General features: G+C 50.8%; 2 protein-coding genes across 2 annotated transcripts; one reads left to right on the top strand and one right to left on the bottom strand.

The window, feature by feature from the left end:
• Positions 1–50: 50 nt before the first annotated feature.
• Positions 51–437, top strand: LOC142246253 (histone H2A type 1-like). Its single transcript, XM_075319289.1, has one exon. It carries the CDS (start codon positions 51–53, stop codon positions 435–437), a length of 387 nt encoding a protein of 128 aa, XP_075175404.1.
• Positions 438–2800: 2363 nt separating this feature from the next.
• Positions 2801–3112, bottom strand: LOC142246254 (histone H4). The gene has a single exon (XM_075319290.1). It carries the CDS (start codon positions 3110–3112, stop codon positions 2801–2803), a length of 312 nt encoding a protein of 103 aa, XP_075175405.1.
• Positions 3113–19292: the final 16180 nt, after the last annotated feature.

Here is a 19292-nt window from a genome sequence, read left to right on the forward strand (position 1 = left end):
ACTCGCGTCACATTACAGTTCTTTACCTGCTGATCTTTAAAAACGCAGCGATGTCTGGACGCGGCAAACAAGGAGGGAAGGCCCGCGCTAAGGCCAAGACCCGCTCATCCCGGGCAGGACTGCAGTTCCCGGTCGGTCGTGTGCACAGGCTTCTCCGCAAGGGCAATTACGCCGAGAGAGTGGGCGCCGGCGCTCCGGTCTACCTGGCCGCTGTGCTCGAGTATCTGACCGCTGAGATCCTGGAACTGGCCGGCAATGCTGCCCGGGACAACAAGAAGACCCGCATCATCCCCCGGCACCTGCAGCTGGCCGTGCGCAATGACGAGGAGCTGAACAGGCTGCTGGGTGGGGTGACCATTGCCCAGGGAGGCGTCCTGCCCAACATCCAGGCCGTGCTGCTGCCCAAGAAGACCGAGAGCGGCAAGAAGAGCAAGTGACGCCGCTGACCCCGCATCCTCCACAACACAAAGGCTCTTCTAAGAGCCACCACATCCTCCTCATCAGAGCTGATTCCGCTGCTATCGGCCGATGTCTGAACTTATCGGATTGTCTGATAGAACAGGAGCACCAGGCGGTGTATAGATATATGTACTTCCCGCACTCCTGTGCTGCGTTTCCTACAGAGCAGATATTCAGGGCGTGAAATGAATGGGCTGATCTGCTCCAGAGCTGACATCATGTGGTGATGAAACCTAGAAGCAATTTTACAGAAGTCACAAACTTCCCCGCTAAATAGGGTCACAGTCATGCGCAGCCGGAACTATGGATACAGGTAGATCTGCCCGATCACCTCGTATGTTCTAGCAGGATGTGGGGGGTACAATAATACCCGTTCTTCTCACAGTCGCCATATGTCAAGGGAATGGGTACTATTGTGGAGCGGGATCGGCCGATACTTGGCCAGTAATGAGTTAAATACGGGAAGGAGACACTTGTACTGGATTATACACCCCGGACTTATCTGTATTATCAGACACATGACAGATCAGTGACAGTTACAGCATTCCCCGGAGATCGGCAGTCAGCTCACCCCACAGCAGCAGGACAAACTGTAAAGAAGGCAGGAGCACGTGTCACAGAAAAGGGACAGAAGAAACCGTCACCACTGAGCGGGAATTTCAAATTCGTCGTAGCTCCGCCTATATACACGTCATTAAAGGGAACCTGTCATCAGGAATTTGGCTTTCAACTTAAACGTTTCCCCCTCTGCAGCTCCTGGGCTGCATTCTAGGAAGGTTTTTGTACTTTTTGTGCCCCTTTTTAAAGCAAAATAAACACTTTATAAACTTGTACCTTTCTGTTTGAAAATCTTGTTAATTTTCCATGGGGGCGGGCCGTGTGGCGTCCGTTGCTGTAGCTTACGCCGTCCCCCATGCTCCAAATCATGCCTCATAACGCCGCCCACTGCGCCGAGGTCCCGTGCACGCCGGGACACCTAGTGACGTGGTCGCAGGCACGAGAGTATGGGCGGCGCTGTGATTGCATCGCAAGTGCGCGCCCATACTCTCGTGTGCGCGCTCTCCCCTCTGTACGTCGCTCAGATCCTTTGCTTCTCCTGTGCTCCGCTCCTCCCATCTATTTCCTGCTGCAGGGTACGATGGGAAGGAGGTGACGTCGGGCCGGCGCAGAACGCTGGAGGCAGTGGGGGAAAGGGCGGGCACGAAAGTATGGGCGGGCATTTGCGATGCAATCACAGCGCCGCCCATACTCTCGTGCATGCGACCACGTCACTAGGTGTCCCGGCGTGCACGGGACCTCGGCGCAGTGGGCGGCGTTATGAGGCATGATTTGGAGCATGGGGGACGGCGTAAGCTACAGCAACGGACGCCACACGGCCCGCCCCCATGGAAAATTAACAAGATTTTCAAACAGAAAGGTACAAGTTTATAAAGTGTTTATTTTGCTTTAAAAAGGGGCACAAAAAGTACAAAAACCTTCCTAGAATGCAGCCCAGGAGCTGCAGAGGGGGAAACGTTTAGGTTGAAAGCCAAATTCCTGATGACAGGTTCCCTTTAAGAGCGCTCATCCGTGTGTTAACCCTTTGGTGTCACCGTATTCAGCTGCGGTTTCAGTTACTTTTCAGTCTCCGCTGCTGTGACCCTCCTGCCATTATTGTGAACATCCCCCCAATCGCTGCTCTCCGTCCATCTGATTATAGCCTGCGCCTCTGCATATAGGGGGGATTATATTGTGAGGATTCAGGTCTGGGGCAGCTCTACAATGCTCCGGATACAGCGCAGTCCTGTCCTCCAGACCTGCTGCCCCCGCACACGGTGATCGCGCTGGATGGAGGATGAGCCGCCATTATTATTCTGAAGGGTTATCATTAATCTTCGGTGGCCGCCATCGATCCGAGACTAAAGTGTCCAAGACGCGGTGATTACACAGGAGTCTATAAACCCGGTACACTGCGTCCATCTATCCAGCTGCCTCATACAGCGTTATTTCCGGTGAATATTCGCTGCACCCGATCACCCACACGGGTCTCATCCTAAGAATATCATTAAGCAGCATCAATACATTCATCTCACAGCAGAACTTTGCTTCTTACTCTGTAGTGACCGCAGCACAGCAGGATATGGACTGTGCTCAGATATCGCCATGTTCGGCTATACCACCCCCATCATGTACCCCGGTGTTATATGATCAGCCACATGATAGATCAGTGAGAGCGAACAGCATTCACCAGGGCACAGGAGATCCGCCCTCCGCTCACCCCACAGCAGCAGGACATTGTAGCCTTTCAGGTAGATGTGGGTGGCTCTGAAAAGAGCCTTTGTGTTGTCAGAATAGAGCAGAATTAACCCCCGAAGCCGTAGAGAGTGCGGCCCTGGCGCTTCAGCGCGTACACCACGTCCATGGCGGTGACGGTCTTCCTCTTGGCGTGCTCGGTGTAGGTGACGGCGTCACGGATCACATTCTCCAGGAAAACTTTCAGGACTCCGCGAGTCTCTTCGTAAATGAGGCCGGAGATGCGCTTGACGCCTCCTCTGCGGGCGAGACGGCGGATGGCAGGCTTGGTGATGCCCTGGATGTTATCACGGAGCACCTTCCTGTGCCGCTTGGCGCCTCCTTTCCCAAGACCTTTTCCTCCTTTACCGCGACCAGACATCTTCAGAGTAGTTAGAACAGAACAAGTGATGAACTGCCGCCGGCTCCTCCTTTATGTAGAGGATGGTCGGACCAGAAGGAGAACTGAGGAGATGACGCGGGTCCGGGGCGTGTTTTATAAACTGAGAACTCCGCCCTTTCCTCTGCTGATTGGCTGAATACGGGACTGTTAGGGAGTTTGAATTTACCGCCCTTTCTGCTTCTTCTGCAGTTCTTTTGACTCTAATATAACTTCTTCCCCATGAGAATTAGCCCAAATACAGTCCATAGATACACTCCACCGAACACTAACGTGTTATGTAAGCACCTTTCCAGATCTCCGTCATTATCTCCCCAGTCGCTTATTCCTGCAGTCTATGTACAGATCAGTTCCACAGCTACAAGCAGGAGGTCCGTGCTATAACATGATCTTACATTTTCCCAGAAAAGCGGCCTCACACTCTGGCGCCAATGTCCGGTGTGTGGAGGAATATAAACGGCTTCATCACCAGCCAGAGTATGAAGATTGCTGAGTAGTAGTGCAGAGCAGGCACGGGATGATGGGAGCAGTAGTTAGGCAGCAGTCACACGGCCGTATAACTGGGGCGGGGATCGCACACAATGCTCCGACTGGCCGAGGCTCTTCCTGACCGGAGCGTGAGAGGTCCATAGCAATAGAAGCTTAGAAAAAGCAAAATCCTTCAGATATGATTCAAGTAAATACTAGTAAAAAGATCGAGTAAATAGAGAGACCTCAGGGAGACCTGTTTGGTTACCCATGGGGTGTTTGCAAAACCACTAATAAAAAAATGAAAAGAAAAACCGGAGAAACAAGTGGGGTATCCTGCAAAACAATGACATTGATTTGGGTACAAAAACCATATCAGATACAAATATTGAATATAAAAAAGAGGGAAAGATGACAGATGCAAGAGACTTCTGGCAGGAAAAAAATCACTACAGACCTGTGTAATTACATATGGGTAAGTACCACCCTGCTGCCAAAGTCATAACAATTGTAGTCACAACCATGTAGTCATTCCATCAAATAATTATTATTTATATATATAATTATACTATGTAGGAGGAATAAAAAAAAAAAATCAGGGATTACATACCATTAAACAGTTTAAATTAATGCAGGGATAAAGTGCCAGCAATGCAAGGTTCTGGATATTTTAACAAAACCCCTACAAACTTACACAATTAGAACTGCCCTCCTTAACCCCTTCACCCCCGGCCACTAAAACACCCTAATGACCGGGCCATTTTTTGCAATTCTGACCAGTGTCACTTTGACAGGTTATAACTCTGGAACGCTTCAACGGATCCTGGCGATTCTGACATTGTTTTTTCGTGACATATTGTACTTCATGTCAGTGGTAAATTTAGGCCGATATTTTTTGCGTTTATTTGTGAAAATTTAGGAAATTTGGCGAAAATATTGAAAATTTCGCAAATTTCAAACTTTGAAAATTTATGCCCATAAATCTGAGAGATATGTCACACAAAATAGTTACTAAATAACATTTCCCACATGTCTACTTTACATCAGCGCAATTTTCGAAACAAATTTTTTTTCCGTTAGGAAGTTAGAAGGGGTCAAAGGTCATCAGCAAATTCTCATTTTTCCAACAAAATTTACAAAATAATTTTTTTAGGGACCACATCACATTTGAAGTGACTTTGAGAGGCCGAGGTGACAGAAAATACCCAAAAGTGACCCCATTCTAAAAACTACACCCCTCACACTGCTCAAAACCACATCCAATAAGATTATTAACCCTTTAGGTGCTTCACAGGAACCAAAGCAATGTGGAAGGAAAAAATGAAAATTTTACTTTTTAACACAAAAATGTTACTTTAGCCATAAAATTTTCATTTTTACAAGGGAGAAAAGAGAAAGTACACAATACAATTTATTGTGCATGTTCTCCTGAGTACGCTGATACCCCATATGTGGTAAAAATCAATTGTTTGGGCGCACGGCAGAGCTCGGAAGGGAAGGAGCGCCATTTGAATTTTTGAACGCAAAATTAGCTGCACTCATTAGCGGACGCCATGTCGGGTTTGAAGACCCCCTGAGGTGCCTAAACAATGGAGCTCCCCCATAAGTGACCCCATTTTGGAAACTAGAGGCCTCAAATAATTTTTCTAGATGTTTGGTGAGCACTTTGAACCCCTGGGGGCTTCACAAAAGTTTATAGCGTTGAGCCGTGAAAAGAAAAAAAAATTTTTTTACCACAAAACGGTTGCTTCAACTAGGTAGCTTTTTTTTTCACAAGGGTAACAGGAAAAAATGCACCATAAAATGTATTGTGCATTTTCTCCTGAGTACGCAGATACCTCATATGTGGTGGAAATCAAATGTTTGGACACACAGCAGTGCTCGGAAGGCAAGGAGCGCCATTTGAATTTTTGAGTGCAAAATTAGCTGCACCTGTTAGCGGACGCCATGTCGGGTTTGAAGACCCCCTGAGGTGCCTAAACAATGGAACTCCCCCACAAGTGACCCCATTTTGGAAACTAGAGGCCTCAAATAATTTTTCTAGATGTTTGGTGAGCACTTTGAACCCCTGGGGGCTTCACAAAAGTTTATAGCGTTGAGCCGTGAAAAGAAAAAAAATTTTTTTTACCACAAAACGGTTGCTTCAACTAGGTAGCTTTTTTTTTCACAAGGGTAACAGGAAAAAATGCACCATAAAATGTATTGTGCATTTTCTCCTGAGTACGCAGATACCTCATATGTGGTGGAAATCAAATGTTTGGACACACAGCAGTGCTCGGAAGGCAAGGAGCGCCATTTGAATTTTTGAGTGCAAAATTAGCTGCACCTGTTAGCGGACGCCATGTCGGGTTTGAAGACCCCCTGAGGTGCCTAAACAATGGAGCTCCCCCACAAGTGACCCCATTTTGGAAACTAGAGGCCTCAAATAATTTTTCTAGATGTTTGGTGAGCACTTTGAACCCCTGGGGGCTTCACAAAAGTTTATAGCGTTGAGCCGTGAAAAGAAAAAAATTTTTTTTTACCACAAAACGGTTGCTTCAACTAGGTAGCTTTTTTTTTCACAAGGGTAACAGGAAAAAATGCACCATAAAATGTATTGTGCATTTTCTCCTGAGTACGCAGATACCTCATATGTGGTGGAAAGTAATTGTTTGGGCGCATGGCGGGGCTCAGAAGAGAAGGAGCGCCATTTGACAGCAAAATTGGTTGGAATCATTAGCGGACACCATGTCACGTTTGGAGACCCCCTATGGTGCCTAAACAGTGGAGCTCCCCCACAAGTGACACCATTTTGGAAACTAGAGCCCTCAAATAATTTTTCTAGATGTTTGGTGAGCACTTTGAACACCTGGGGGCTTCACAGAAGTTTATAGCGTTGAGCCGTGAAAAGAAAAAAAAAATTTTTTACCACAAAACGGTTGCTTCAACTAGGTAGCTTTTTTTTTCACAAGGCTATCAGGAAAAAATGCACCATAAAATGTATTGTGCATTTTCTCCTGAGTACGCAGATACCTCATATGTGGTGGAAAGTAATTGTTTGGGCGCATGGCGGGGCTAAGAAGAGAAGGAGCGCCATTTGACAGCAAAATTGGTTGGAATCATTAGCGGACGCCATGTCACGTTTGGAGACCCCCTATGGTGCCTAAACAGTGGAGCTCCCCCACAAGTGACACCATTTTGGAAACTAGAGCCCTCAAATATTTTTTCTAGATGTTTGGTGAGCACTTTGAACACCTGGGGGCTTCACAGAAGTTTATAGCGTTGAGCCGTGAAAAGAATTTTTTTTTTTTTTACCACAAAATGGTTGCTTCAACTAGGTAGCTTTTTTTTTCACAAGGGTAACAGGAAAAAATGCACCATAAAATGTATTGTGCATTTTCTCCTGAGTACGCAGATACCTCATATGTGGTGGAAAGTAATTGTTTGAGCGCATGGCGGGGCTCAGAAGAGAAGGAGCGCCATTTGACTTTTCAAACGCAGTGCACTGATCGGCCGCTGCAGGACGCACGGTCGGATGCGATAAAAAAAAGCGTCGGGGATACGTAAAAAAAAAAAGTCACGCCAAAAATTGACCATGGATGCAGATACGTTATGTGCATCCCTGATCAGCGCTTGGCGGGACGCACGGACGGATGCGATACAAAAAGCGTCGCAAATACGGAAAAAAGTCACGCCAAAAATTGAGCAGGGATGCCGATCCGTTATCTGCATCCCTAATCAGCGCTCGGCGGGACGCACGGACGGATGCGATACAAAAAGCGTCGGGGATACGGAAAAAAAGCATTCCGTGACCTGATGGCGGCAGCTGTCCCACGTTACTCGGTCCCCAGCCGCCACTATTTCTCCCGGTGTGCCGTCCCCGCGTTGCATAACCACGTGTCACAAAACATCACACGTGCCCTGAACAACGCTGTTTCACCCAAGGTCCACCTAACCACAGACACGTGGACAAGTGCTTGTGGGCAAGGCCGCTACATCTCGTTGACGGCACACTGGGTTAATATTGTGGAAGCTGGGACCCAGTCTGAGCGAGGGACGGAACACGTCCTTCCCACACCAAGGTTTGCAGGCCCTACCTCAGTCAGTGTTTCACCCACACTCTACAGCTCCGGAATGTCATGCTCTTCAGCCTCCTCCTCCTCCTGCGCATCCTCATCCACTGTGCCCTCCACACCAGTCACAAGCTGGAAGCACTGCAGCACTGCCTCGGCGAAGCGGCAACAGGCTGTGCTGAAGCTAATCTGCATAGGTGACAAACCCCACAATGCAGAAGAGCTGTGGACAGCTCTGAAACAGCAGGCAGATCACTGGCTCACACCTCTGAACCTAAAGCCAGGAAAGGTCGTGTGTGACAATGGCCGGAACCTGGTGGCGGCTTTGAGGCGAGGCCAGCTGACACATGTTCCATGCGTGGCCCATGTGCTCAACCTCGTGGTTCAGCGGTTTATAAAGTCATACCCAGAGCTGTCTGATCTGCTGGTAAAAGTTCGCCGCCTGTCTGCACATTTTCGAAAGTCACCTACTGCTTCAGCCGGCCTTGCCGGCTTTCAGCGCAGTTTGCATCTTCCGGCTCACAGACTGGTGTGTGATGTCCCCACGCATTGGAATTCAACTCTGCACATGTTGGTCAGGATATGTGAGCAGAAGAGGGCAGTTGTTGAGTACCTGCATCACCTAAGCCGTCGGGAAATGGGTCAAACTCCACACATAACACCTGAGGAGTAGAGATGGATGTCAGACCTATGTACCATCCTCCAAAACTTTGAGGACTCCACCAAGATGGTGAGTGGTGATGACGCCATTATTAGCATCACCATACCGCTACTCTGCCTTCTAAAACGGTCTCTGCTGAAAAACAAACATGATGCATTGCAGGCGGAGCGCGATGAGTTGCAGCAAGAAACAGTAGTGGGTGTGGGTGATAACACACAGCCCAGCCTCGTCTCATCACAACGTGCAGTGGAGGACTATGACGAGGAGGAGGATGAAGACATGGAGCAACTCTCCGGCCAAATTGAGGATATGACATGCACACCAGTCATATCCTCGGTTCAGCGTGGCTGGCCAGAGGACAGGGTAGATGAGGAGGAGGAGGAGGAGGAGGACAGCATGTTCAGTCATCTTGTTGGTCAGGCTACTGAAGTCCTGGCTGTTAAGAGTCTGGCGCACATGGCTGACTTTATGGTAAGCTGCCTGTCTCGTGACCCTCGCGTTAAGAACATCTTGGCCGACAATCATTACTGGTTGGTAACACTGTTAGACCCACGCTACAAGGAGAACTTTTTGTCTCTTATTCCCGTGGAGGAGAGGTCAACCAAAATGCAGCAGTTCCGGAAGGCCATACTCACGGAAGTAGGGAAAGCATTCCCCTCACAAAACGCTAGCGGCATAGGTCAGGAATCAGTGGACAACCGAGGCGTACAGCAGAGAGAGGCACAAGTCCAATCCGCCAGAGGTAGGGGAACAGTCTTTAAGATGTGGGACAGTTTTCTCAGCCCCTCATGTACCACAGCCCCTGAGGTGCGGGGTAGTGCCACAAGAAATCCTAAGTTTGCCCAGATGCTGAAGGAGTACCTTGCAGATCGAACAACTGTACTCCGACATTCCTCTGTGCCTTACAATTATTGGGTATCCAAGCTGGACACGTGGCATGAATTGGCTCTCTACGCCTTGGAAGTCCTGGCCTGCCCTGCTGCTAGCGTTTTGTCAGAGCGTGTTTTTAGTGCCGCAGGTGGAATCATTACAGATAAACGCACCCGCCTGTCAACTGAAAATGCTGACAGGCTGACTCTGATCAAGATGAACAAGGGTTGGATTGGGCCAGACTTCACCACACCACCAGCAAATGAGAGCGGAATTTAAAGTTTGCCATGTACCTCCACTCACCCATGGGTACACACTTCTGGACTTTGGATAATCGCTGGACTGCTCCTCCTTCTCCTCATGCGCCACCATGATGATGACCGTTACAAATTGCAATACTTAGGCCTTTGTTTCAGGTATACCCCCAGTGGTAAATTTTTTCGCCCATTCTTTGCAGAATGGACATTACAACGACAGGAGACCCGCTCCTTTGCAATGGGAACAATGTTTTGAGGCCCTCATGCACGTCTCTACCCAGGGACAACGTGGAGCCTCCCAATTTTTGGCTGCCCTGCCTAAGGGCTATACTATAATACACCCACTTCCTTAAAATGGACACTTAATGTTTTGAGGCCCTCATGCACGTCTCTACCCAGGGACAACGTGGAGCCTCCCAATTTTTGGCTGCCCTGCCTAAGGGCTATACTATAATACACCCACTTCCTTAAAATGGACACTTAATGTTTTGAGGCCCTCATGCACGTCTCTACCCAGGGACAACGTGGAGCCTCCCAATTTTTGGCTGCCCTGCCTAAGGGCTATACTATAATACACCCACTTCCTTAAAATGGACACTTAATGTTTTGAGGCCCTCATGCACGTCTCTACCCAGGGACAACGTGGAGCCTCCCAATTTTTGGCTGCCCTGGCAAAGGGCTATACTGAAATAGACCCACTTTCTTACAATGGGCACTTCAGGTTTACAGGCCATCATGCACGTCTCTATCCAGGGACAATGTGGAGCCTCCCAATTTTTGGCTGCCCTGGCAAAGGGCTATACTGAAATAGACCCACTTCCTTACAATGGGCACTTCACGTTTACAGGCCCTCATGCACGTCTCTATCCAGGGACAATGTGGAGCCTCCCAATTTTTGGCTGCCCTGGCAAAGGGCTATACTGAAATAGACCCACTTCCTTACAATGGGCACTTCAGGTTTACAGGCCATCATGCACGTCTCTATCCAGGGACAATGTGGAGCCTCCCAATTTTTGGCTGCCCTGGCAAAGGGCTATACTGAAATAGACCCACTTCCTTACAATGGGCACTTCAGGTTTACAGGCCATCATGCACGTCTCTATCCAGGGACAATGTGGAGCCTCCCAATTTTTGGCTGCCCTGGCAAAGGGCTATACTGAAATAGACCCACTTCCTTACAATGGGCACTTCACGTTTACAGGCCCTCATGCACGTCTCTATCCAGGGACAATGTGGAGCCTCCCAATTTTTGGCTGCCCTGGCAAAGGGCTATACTGAAATAGACCCACTTCCTTACAATGGGCACTTCAGGTTTACAGGCCCTCATGCACGTCTCTATCCAGGGACAATGTGGAGCCTCCCAATTTTTGGCTGCCCTGGCAAAGGGCTATACTGAAATAGACCCACTTCCTTACAATGGGCACTTCAGGTTTACAGGCCCTCATGCACGTCTGTATGCAGGGGCATTGGTGAACCTCACAATTTTGGACTGCCCTGGCAAAGGAAAATACTACAAAGACTCACTTCCTCAAAATGGGCACATTAGACTCAAGAGGCCTTCATGTACGTCTCTTCTCAGGGACATCGGAGTGCCACACAATGTTTTCACGTAAAATCTTTCATGTATTAATCTCAAAAAGTAACATACACCAGCTCTATCTCACTATTGGGTATGTGCCCTTAACATTTCCGCCATGAAAAATCATTTTGGGGTCATTTTGGAAGGTTTTCTGGTGAGTCCGTAAAAATGGCGTAAAACGCGGACAAAATTGTTCACAGCTGTGACTTTTCAGTGATAAATGCTTCAAGGGGTCTTCCCCATGCTGTTGCCATGTCATTTGAGCACTCTTCTGAGACTTTTGTGCCATTTTTAGGGTTTCTCCATGCTGCCGGGGGGTCATTTCACAAAAATACTCGGGTCTCCCATAGGATAACATTGGGCTCGGTGCTCGGGCCGAGTACACGAGTATCTTGGGATGCTCGGCCCGAGCCTCGAGCACCCGAGCTTTTTAGTACTCGCTCATCACTAATACTTACCTAATATTTGATGAAATTGCTACACGTTTGGGACTACAATTATGACTTTTTTTTTAGCAGGGTAGTACTTACCTATATACCATTCATGCAATTAAGCAGGTGTGTAGCAGTTTTGTTGCTAGATCCAAACCCGTGCACTGCTGGCACTTTATCCCTGCATTGATTTAATCTCTATTATGGTTAGGTATGTAATCCCTGGTTTTTTTTTTGTTTTGTATTTTTTTGCAAAAAAATTCCTCCTGCATTGTAGTACATTATATATCAATGCTTATTGTTTCATGGAATGACTTTATGGTTGTGACTACAATTGTTATGACTTTGTAGAACAAAAGGACTCCGAGCAAAATAACAGGCAGAGGTGAATGATCAGCTCTTCAAAGTGAACTTTGCGGTGATAAGACTGATATTGAGGTGATCAGGACAGATCTAAGCTCTAGTCCGCTATGTACCTGCGCACACGGGCGGTCACTTATAGGTGAAATTCTGCTTTATCACTCACTGCTTGCACGTGTCTGATCCAGAGATAATCAAAATGACTGCTGGAACACCATTGTAAATGTGAACAGGGTGCTAGCCAAAAAATACATAATCTATATGAAGTGAAAGCTGCACACCAAATTCAGAGTAATATGAACAAGCATAACTGCTTTATGATACATAAAGAATGAAAAATACAACTAGCCATATGAAAAATGGAAAAAATAATTGTTGATGATATTGCATAACTGCTGAGTATTATTTTGAAAAAAAAAAAAAGATATTTAGCTAATGTATTGATCAATTCATTACTGCCCCATAACCAATTCATGGTAATCACTTATTTATGGGGTCCCTAACAAAAGGTTACCTCTATATGCGGTTAAAACCTGCTTGTGTGAATGGGTACCTAACCAAATGTTACCTCTATGTGCAGCTGAAACCTGCTGTGTATGGGAAGCAAGGGACCTGGCTATATAGGAAGTTGAATAATCATGGCTAAAGGGCGGGACTGGGTTCTCAGACAGAAAAAAAAAAAAATTGTTATGCAGGTTTTTTTTCTGTCTGAGAACCCAGTCCCGCCCTTTAGCCATGATTATTCAACTTCCTATATAGCCAGGTCCCTTGCTTCCCATACACAGCAGGTTTCAGCTGCACATAGAGGTAACATTTGGTTAGGTACCCATTCACACAAGCAGGTTTTAACCGAATATAGAGGTAACCTTTTGTTAGGGACCCCATAAATAAGTGATTACCGTGAATTGGTTATGGGGCAGTAATGAATTGATCAATACATTTGCTAAATATCTTTTTTTCAAAATAATACTCAGCAGTTATGCAATATCACCAACAATTATTGTGAGGCAAATCCCGGGATATGAAGATGAATTATGACTCCAGTCATAATCCCTCATCACTCCCTGGCAGTGCCCCCCTCCCTTCTTGTTCTCAGTGTTCCACTTACACCTCCATGGCCATGTCCTGTGATATGGAGATGAGGTGGTGTGGGAACAATGGACACAGGATGACTCCCTGCCGTCACCCTGTAACAAGAGTTGTATCTCATTAGCAAGGCTATGGAACTAGCTAGACAGAACGACTCCAGTAAAAAATTGTTCATATCTCGCAAGCCATATTTCCGATAAATATGGCAACCATAAAAATGGTGTCTCCGCATGCGGACGATGCCGGCACACCCTTTTTATGGGAGCAGGACATTGGGAAATGCCCCAGGCGTGATATCAGCCAATGGGGAACTGGCAGACAGGTCATGAGTCCCCTCGTTCTGTAGCTAAATTCATAACTGTCACAATGAGAGCATTGGCGTCTGCCTACGACGCTCCCAGGCAAAGTTATGGCCAATATCCCCTTTGCTGGATAATTCTGATCCATGCAGGGGGAGTGGCAGTGCTTCCCTGTGAGGTCACTAAGGTAGGAGGGGACCTGGATTGCCCAGGTTGATAACCCTACTTCGGCCATTTTCCAGTGTTCTTTCGCTGGGGGTCACGTGTAGGAAACATCTGTGGGAGTTCCTGGAAACCTGGTCTACAGCGCCCCCCTGTGGCCAGACGCAACAAGGTAACTGCTGGAACTGTGTATGCCTGTTTGTAACCCATGCTTTGATTGTAACTGTACTCTGACATATGTATATTCTGTAGATTCCCTATTGTATATATTGTAGTTTCTAGTGTGCTTTAGGCTGATTAAATTATATAATTAATCTTGGGCTGTTCTGTTATCTCGATCTTGAATCCCACGTCTGTGTGTTCGGCTAATAGTTACCGTAAATCGGTTGGTGGCAGCGAATTGTGCCAAGGATTATTGTGGGGAGGCCAGTGAGATTCGGGGAGATTTTATATATTCCGCCCGCGGAGGTTGGGGGAATATATACCTTACTCTCACCGGGGACCCTTCAATAATCGGCATAAGTAGTATAGCGGCCTCCTTGCTTATTGTCGGGCAATTCCATAATTGGCCTGACCATAAGAGGGGCGCTAGAGAGCGCGTCACGTGCTCTGTCTGTCGGTCGGGAGGTATAAAGGAGGGGTGACCCCCACTTGTTACCCCCCGATTGTGACGTACTGGTAGCCAGCGCGGGGGATTTCTGAGTGACCCCCCGGTGGTTCGTGACATATTGGTGGCATAGCGGTGGGATCGAGATAATAGTGTGTGTGAGTGTGAGACCCATACTCCCAGACACTAAAGACTGCCTGCAGCAGCTGTGGCTGCTGGGGTCTTCAGACTAGCTCAACACTAGAGTGTCAGAGTGCAGATACTGTAAGGTGTGTGGAGGCATCAGGTGTCAGTTCTGTGTCAGTGACCAAAAGTCTGCAAGAATGGCTGATGGCACCAGGAGCAGAGCTATGCAACTGGCCAATGCTAAGGCAGGAGCCGAAGAGAGGGAGGACGGTGCTGTGGACAGCAATGAAGAGGTTGCCCACGAGTCCTCCAGGAGCTCGACGCCAGAAAACCGTTCTGCCGAGGACATTGCGCAACCTGGCACTGCTGGACAAGATGAGGAGGAGCTCACCCAAGGTTCCTCAACGAGCCAGATGCCAGCCCTCCGCTCTGAAAGGGACAGTGAATCGCCTAGCTCTGCAGCGTGCCGCAGATCACCACGTGCCATTCCACCGAGCCTGGGAGGCTCGGATAGCCTTCTTCAAATGGCTATGGCCCTTCTCCAGGCTGGAGACCAGAAGGGCTACAAGGAACTCCTGGCAGAGCGCAGGGCAGAGCGGCAGGCAGCGCGTGACGCTGAGGCTGCGGAGCGGCACGCAGAGCGTGAGGCTGCGGAGCGAGAGCGGCAGGCAGCGCGTGAAGAGCGAGAGCGACAGGCAGACCGTGACTACCAGCTGCAGCTAGCTCAGCTCCGGCCCTCATCAGCCACATGTGACCTTCGAGACACCAAACTTCCAAAGGTCCGTGTTGAGGACTTCCCAGTGCTGGAGAAGGATGGAGACTTGGACTCTTTCTTGACTGCTTTTGAACGGACTTGCTTGCAGCACCATCTGGACAAGGACCAGTGGGCCAAATACCTGACCCCCCGTTTAAGGGGTAAGGCCCTGGATATCCTTGGGGACTTGCCTGCTGAGGCAGATCAGGGCTACGACACCATCAAGCGGGCCCTGATCCAACAGTACAACCTCACTCCAGAGTCCTACCGCAAGAAGTTCCGGAGCCTACAGAAGGGACCAAAGGACTCCTGGGCTGACCACCGGCGGGCACTTGCCCGAGCTGCCGACCACTGGACCCAAGGCCTGCAGCTTTCCACCGGACCGGAGATCCTGGACTTGTTCATCACGGAGCAACTCTTGTGGAACTGCCCTGAGGATCTCCGCCAGTTCATCCGAGACCAGAAGCCAAAGGGGTCCACGGCTACAGCTGCCCTTGCCGATGACTACACCAACAACCGGGCCCCTGAGGCCAGGAGAGCGGCCACCAGCAGCACCTGGAGAGGGGGTAAGATGAATTCTGCGACTGCCCCACCTGCCCCTAGACTGCAGGGGGTGTCCCCCTCAACTCCCCTCTCCAGGCCCGTGGCGGAACCAAGACGGTGCCACCAGTGCAACCTACCTGGACACTTCAAGGCCATGTGCCCTCAGCGTCCCAAGGCCCCGGCTCCGTCCCCGTCCCAAGGGCCGCCCAAGGTGTATTGTGTGGGTGGGGGTGGTGGTAGGTCCCTGGACAGCTTCCAACCTGTCACCGTCGGCCGGTCTGTGACCATAGGACTGCGAGACAGCGCCTCGGAGGTGACTCTGGTGCGGCGTGAGATGGTGTCCCCCCCAAGACTTGATCCCTGGAAAAACCCTCGCTGTCTCCGGGATTGGAGGCACTGACCCGGCGCTGCCTGTTGCTGACATTTATGTGGACTGGGGCGCAGGGCGGGGGGTGAGGGAGGTGGGGGTAACTGATCGGATCCCTGCAAACGCGCTACTTGGGACAGATTTGGGGCAGATAACCTCCCAGTTTGGGCCCCCCCCAAGGGCTGAACCTTCAGCCCGTACTGACATGACTCCTAACAATGTTAATGTGTTATCTATGAATGATGTAAGGGAGGAGGGAGTGAACTCTGATATTTCTGCTTGCATAGACACCATAGACACACACTCAGCTGCAGCTGTGACAGGGGAGGGGGTCAGAGAAAGGTGTGACAATGCCTCTACAAGTAATCAGCCTGTGAGCTGGGATCTGTTGCCCTCTGCAGGGATAAGCAGAGAGCAGGGTGCTGCAGGGGGAGGACCAGTGTGTGGGGTGGGGGCTACCACAGCAAATGTGGGGTCCCCAGAGATTTCACAGCGGGGTTCTGTTGCTGCAGGAGGGGAACAGGCAGGTGAGATTGGGGCCGGTCCAGGAGCGGAAGTGCTCCCAGGTAAGATCTCGGTGCATGGTTCCCCCACAACCGGGGTGTCAGGAAGCCAGGTAGGTCTGCCTGAACCGGCGACTTGGTCAGGAACGGAGGAGGAGCAGGCACGACCCACGGTCGCAGCGGCTGTGGCCGCTGTCACCCGCAGTGGGAGTGCTGGAAGCCAAGGGGCCTCCCGGAGGTCCGATAGCTCTTCCCCTTCTGACCAAGTGGCAGCCGAGTCAGGTGGAGGCCAGGACACAGGTCCCGGGGTACTGACTGAAGATGTGACAGTCTCGTCGATTCTGGCCACATCTAGTCAGGGGTTTCAGGCAGCGTTAGAAGCTGACGACAGCCTGAAAGCTCTTAAGGAGCAGGCGGCACAGCCTCCCTCGGACTCGGACCCGGAGCGAGTGGTCTGGGACCAAGGACGGCTGTACCGGGCCACGGTCCAGCAGGGTTCACCGGAGGCGTGGCCCAGGGACCGACAGTTGGTGGTACCCTATCCGTTCCGGACGGAGTTGTTGCGGATCGCACATGAGATTCCGATGGCCGGACACCTAGGGATCGCTAAGACCAAGGCCAGGTTAAACCAGCATTTCTACTGGCCAAAAATGGGGGCCGATGTGGCTGCCTACCGCCGTTCGTGTGAAACCTGTCAGAGAGTGGGGAAGGCGGGGCCACGCCCCAAAGCCCCACTGGTATCTCTGCCAATCATCGATGAGCCTTTCAGGAGGGTGGCTGTGGATCTGGTCGGCCCGCTGGCCATCCCCAGCAGCTCCGGGAAACGCTTCATACTGACGGTAGTGGACTATGCCACCCGGTACCCAGAAGCAGTGGCCTTGTCGTCCATTCGGGCTGACAAGGTGGCCACCGCATTGCTGGAGATTTTCTCCCGAGTGGGTTTTCCCCAGGAAATGCTCACTGACCGGGGGACCCAATTCATGTCCCAGCTGATGGAGGCCCTCTGTAAGCAAGTCCAGGTGCGACATCTGGTGGCCAGCCCGTACCATCCACAGACTAATGGCCTGTGCGAGCGGTTCAATGGCACCTTAAAGCAGATGCTTAAGATGTTGGTCGACTCCCATGGGCGTGACTGGGAGCGGTATCTCCCACACCTGTTATTTGCTTACCGGGAGGTTCCACAGGCCTCAACAGGATTCTCACCGTTTGAGCTCCTGTACGGGCGACGTGTGCGGGGCCCCCTGGCTCTGGTGAAAGAGGCTTGGGAAGGGGATTTGGCCACCCCTGGAGTGTCGGTTATCGAGTATGTCATGCGCTTCCGGGACAAAATGCAGGCCTTGACGCAACTGGTACACGACAATATGGCTCAAGCCCAGGCCGATCAGAAGCGTTGGTACGACCAGAACGCTTGTGAGAGGACCTACCAAGTGGGTCAAAAGGTGTGGGTACTGGTCCCCGTACCACAGGACAAGCTTCAGGCAGCCTGGGAAGGCCCATACCTCGTGTACCAGCAGCTCAACCCTGTAACGTACCTGGTCACCCTGGACCCTGCCCGTGGAAGGCGGAAGCCCTTCCATGTGAACATGATGAAGGCACATCATGAGCGGGAGGCATGTGCGCTCCCCGTGTGCAACCTGCCCGAGGAGGGAGAAGCGGAAACCCTCTTGGATATGCTAGCCCAGGTTAGGGCAGGCGGATCCATTGAGGATGTGGAGGTTGGCCACCAGCTCTTGGAGGACCAACGGTCCCAGCTGTGGGCCACCCTACACCCCTTCCGGGGGTTGTTTACCAACCAGCCCGGAAGGACTGACTTGGCTGTCCATCACGTGGACACTGGGGATCATCCCCCGATCCGGCGTTCGGCATATCGGGTCTCCCTGGAGGTGCAGCAACACATGCGCCAGGAGATTGACGAGATGCTGAAGCTGGGGGTGATCCAGGCATCCAACAGCGCTTGGGCCTCGCCTGTAGTCCTCGTCCCTAAGAAGGACCGAACCACTCGGTTCTGCGTGGACTACAGGGGGCTCAATGCGGTCACGGTCGCCGATGCGTACCCAATGCCACGCATCGATGACCTGCTCGATCAGTTGGCCGGGGCTCAGTACCTGACCATCATGGATCTGAGCCGGGGATATTGGCAGATCCCCCTGACTCGCAAGGCCAGGGAACGCTCTGCCTTTATTACCCCATTTGGACTGTACGAGTCCACGGTGATGCCATTCGGGATGAGGAATGCCCCTGCCACTTTCCAGCGGATGGTCAACACCCTGCTCAAGGGACTTGAAGGGTACGCGGCCGCGTACCTGGATGACATTGCCGTCTTCAGTCCCACCTGGGAAGATCACCTAGAGCATCTAGCACAGGTGCTCAGGCGGGTCCACCGGGCAGGTTTGACCATCAAGCCGGGAAAGTGTCAGCTGGCCATGAGCGAGGTCCAGTACCTCGGTCACCGGGTAGGTGGGAGAACACTGAAGCCCGAGCCTGAGAAAGTGGAAGCCATCGCATCCTGGCCCACCCCCAGGACCAAGAAGCAGGTGATGTCCTTCTTGGGGACCGCTGGGTACTATAGGAGGTTTGTTCCATGCTATAGTAGCCTGGCAAAGCCCTTGACGGACCTCACCAAGAAGAAGCTGCCCTCTGCAGTCGATTGGACAATGGACTGCGAGACAGCCTTCCGGGCCCTAAAGGACGCCCTGTCCAGCCCGCCCGTGCTACAGGCAGCCGACTTCACGCGGCCGTTTGTAGTACAGACCGACGCCAGTGACTTCGGCCTCGGTGCGGTGCTCAGCCAGGTGGACTCTGCGAGCCAAGAGAACCCAGTCTTGTACCTGAGCAGGAAGCTGTTACCAAGGGAAGTTGCCTATTCCACGATGGAGAAGGAGTGCCTGGCCATAGTGTGGGCCCTGCAGCGTCTGCAACCCTATCTATACGGGCGCCACTTCATCGTGGAGACGGACCACAATCCCCTCAGCTGGTTGCACACCGTCTCTGGGACGAATGGGCGATTGTTGCGATGGAGCCTTGCGCTCCAGCA

Source organism: Anomaloglossus baeobatrachus, chromosome 7 (genome assembly GCF_048569485.1).
Source record: "Anomaloglossus baeobatrachus isolate aAnoBae1 chromosome 7, aAnoBae1.hap1, whole genome shotgun sequence".
NCBI lineage: Eukaryota > Metazoa > Chordata > Amphibia > Anura > Aromobatidae > Anomaloglossus > Anomaloglossus baeobatrachus.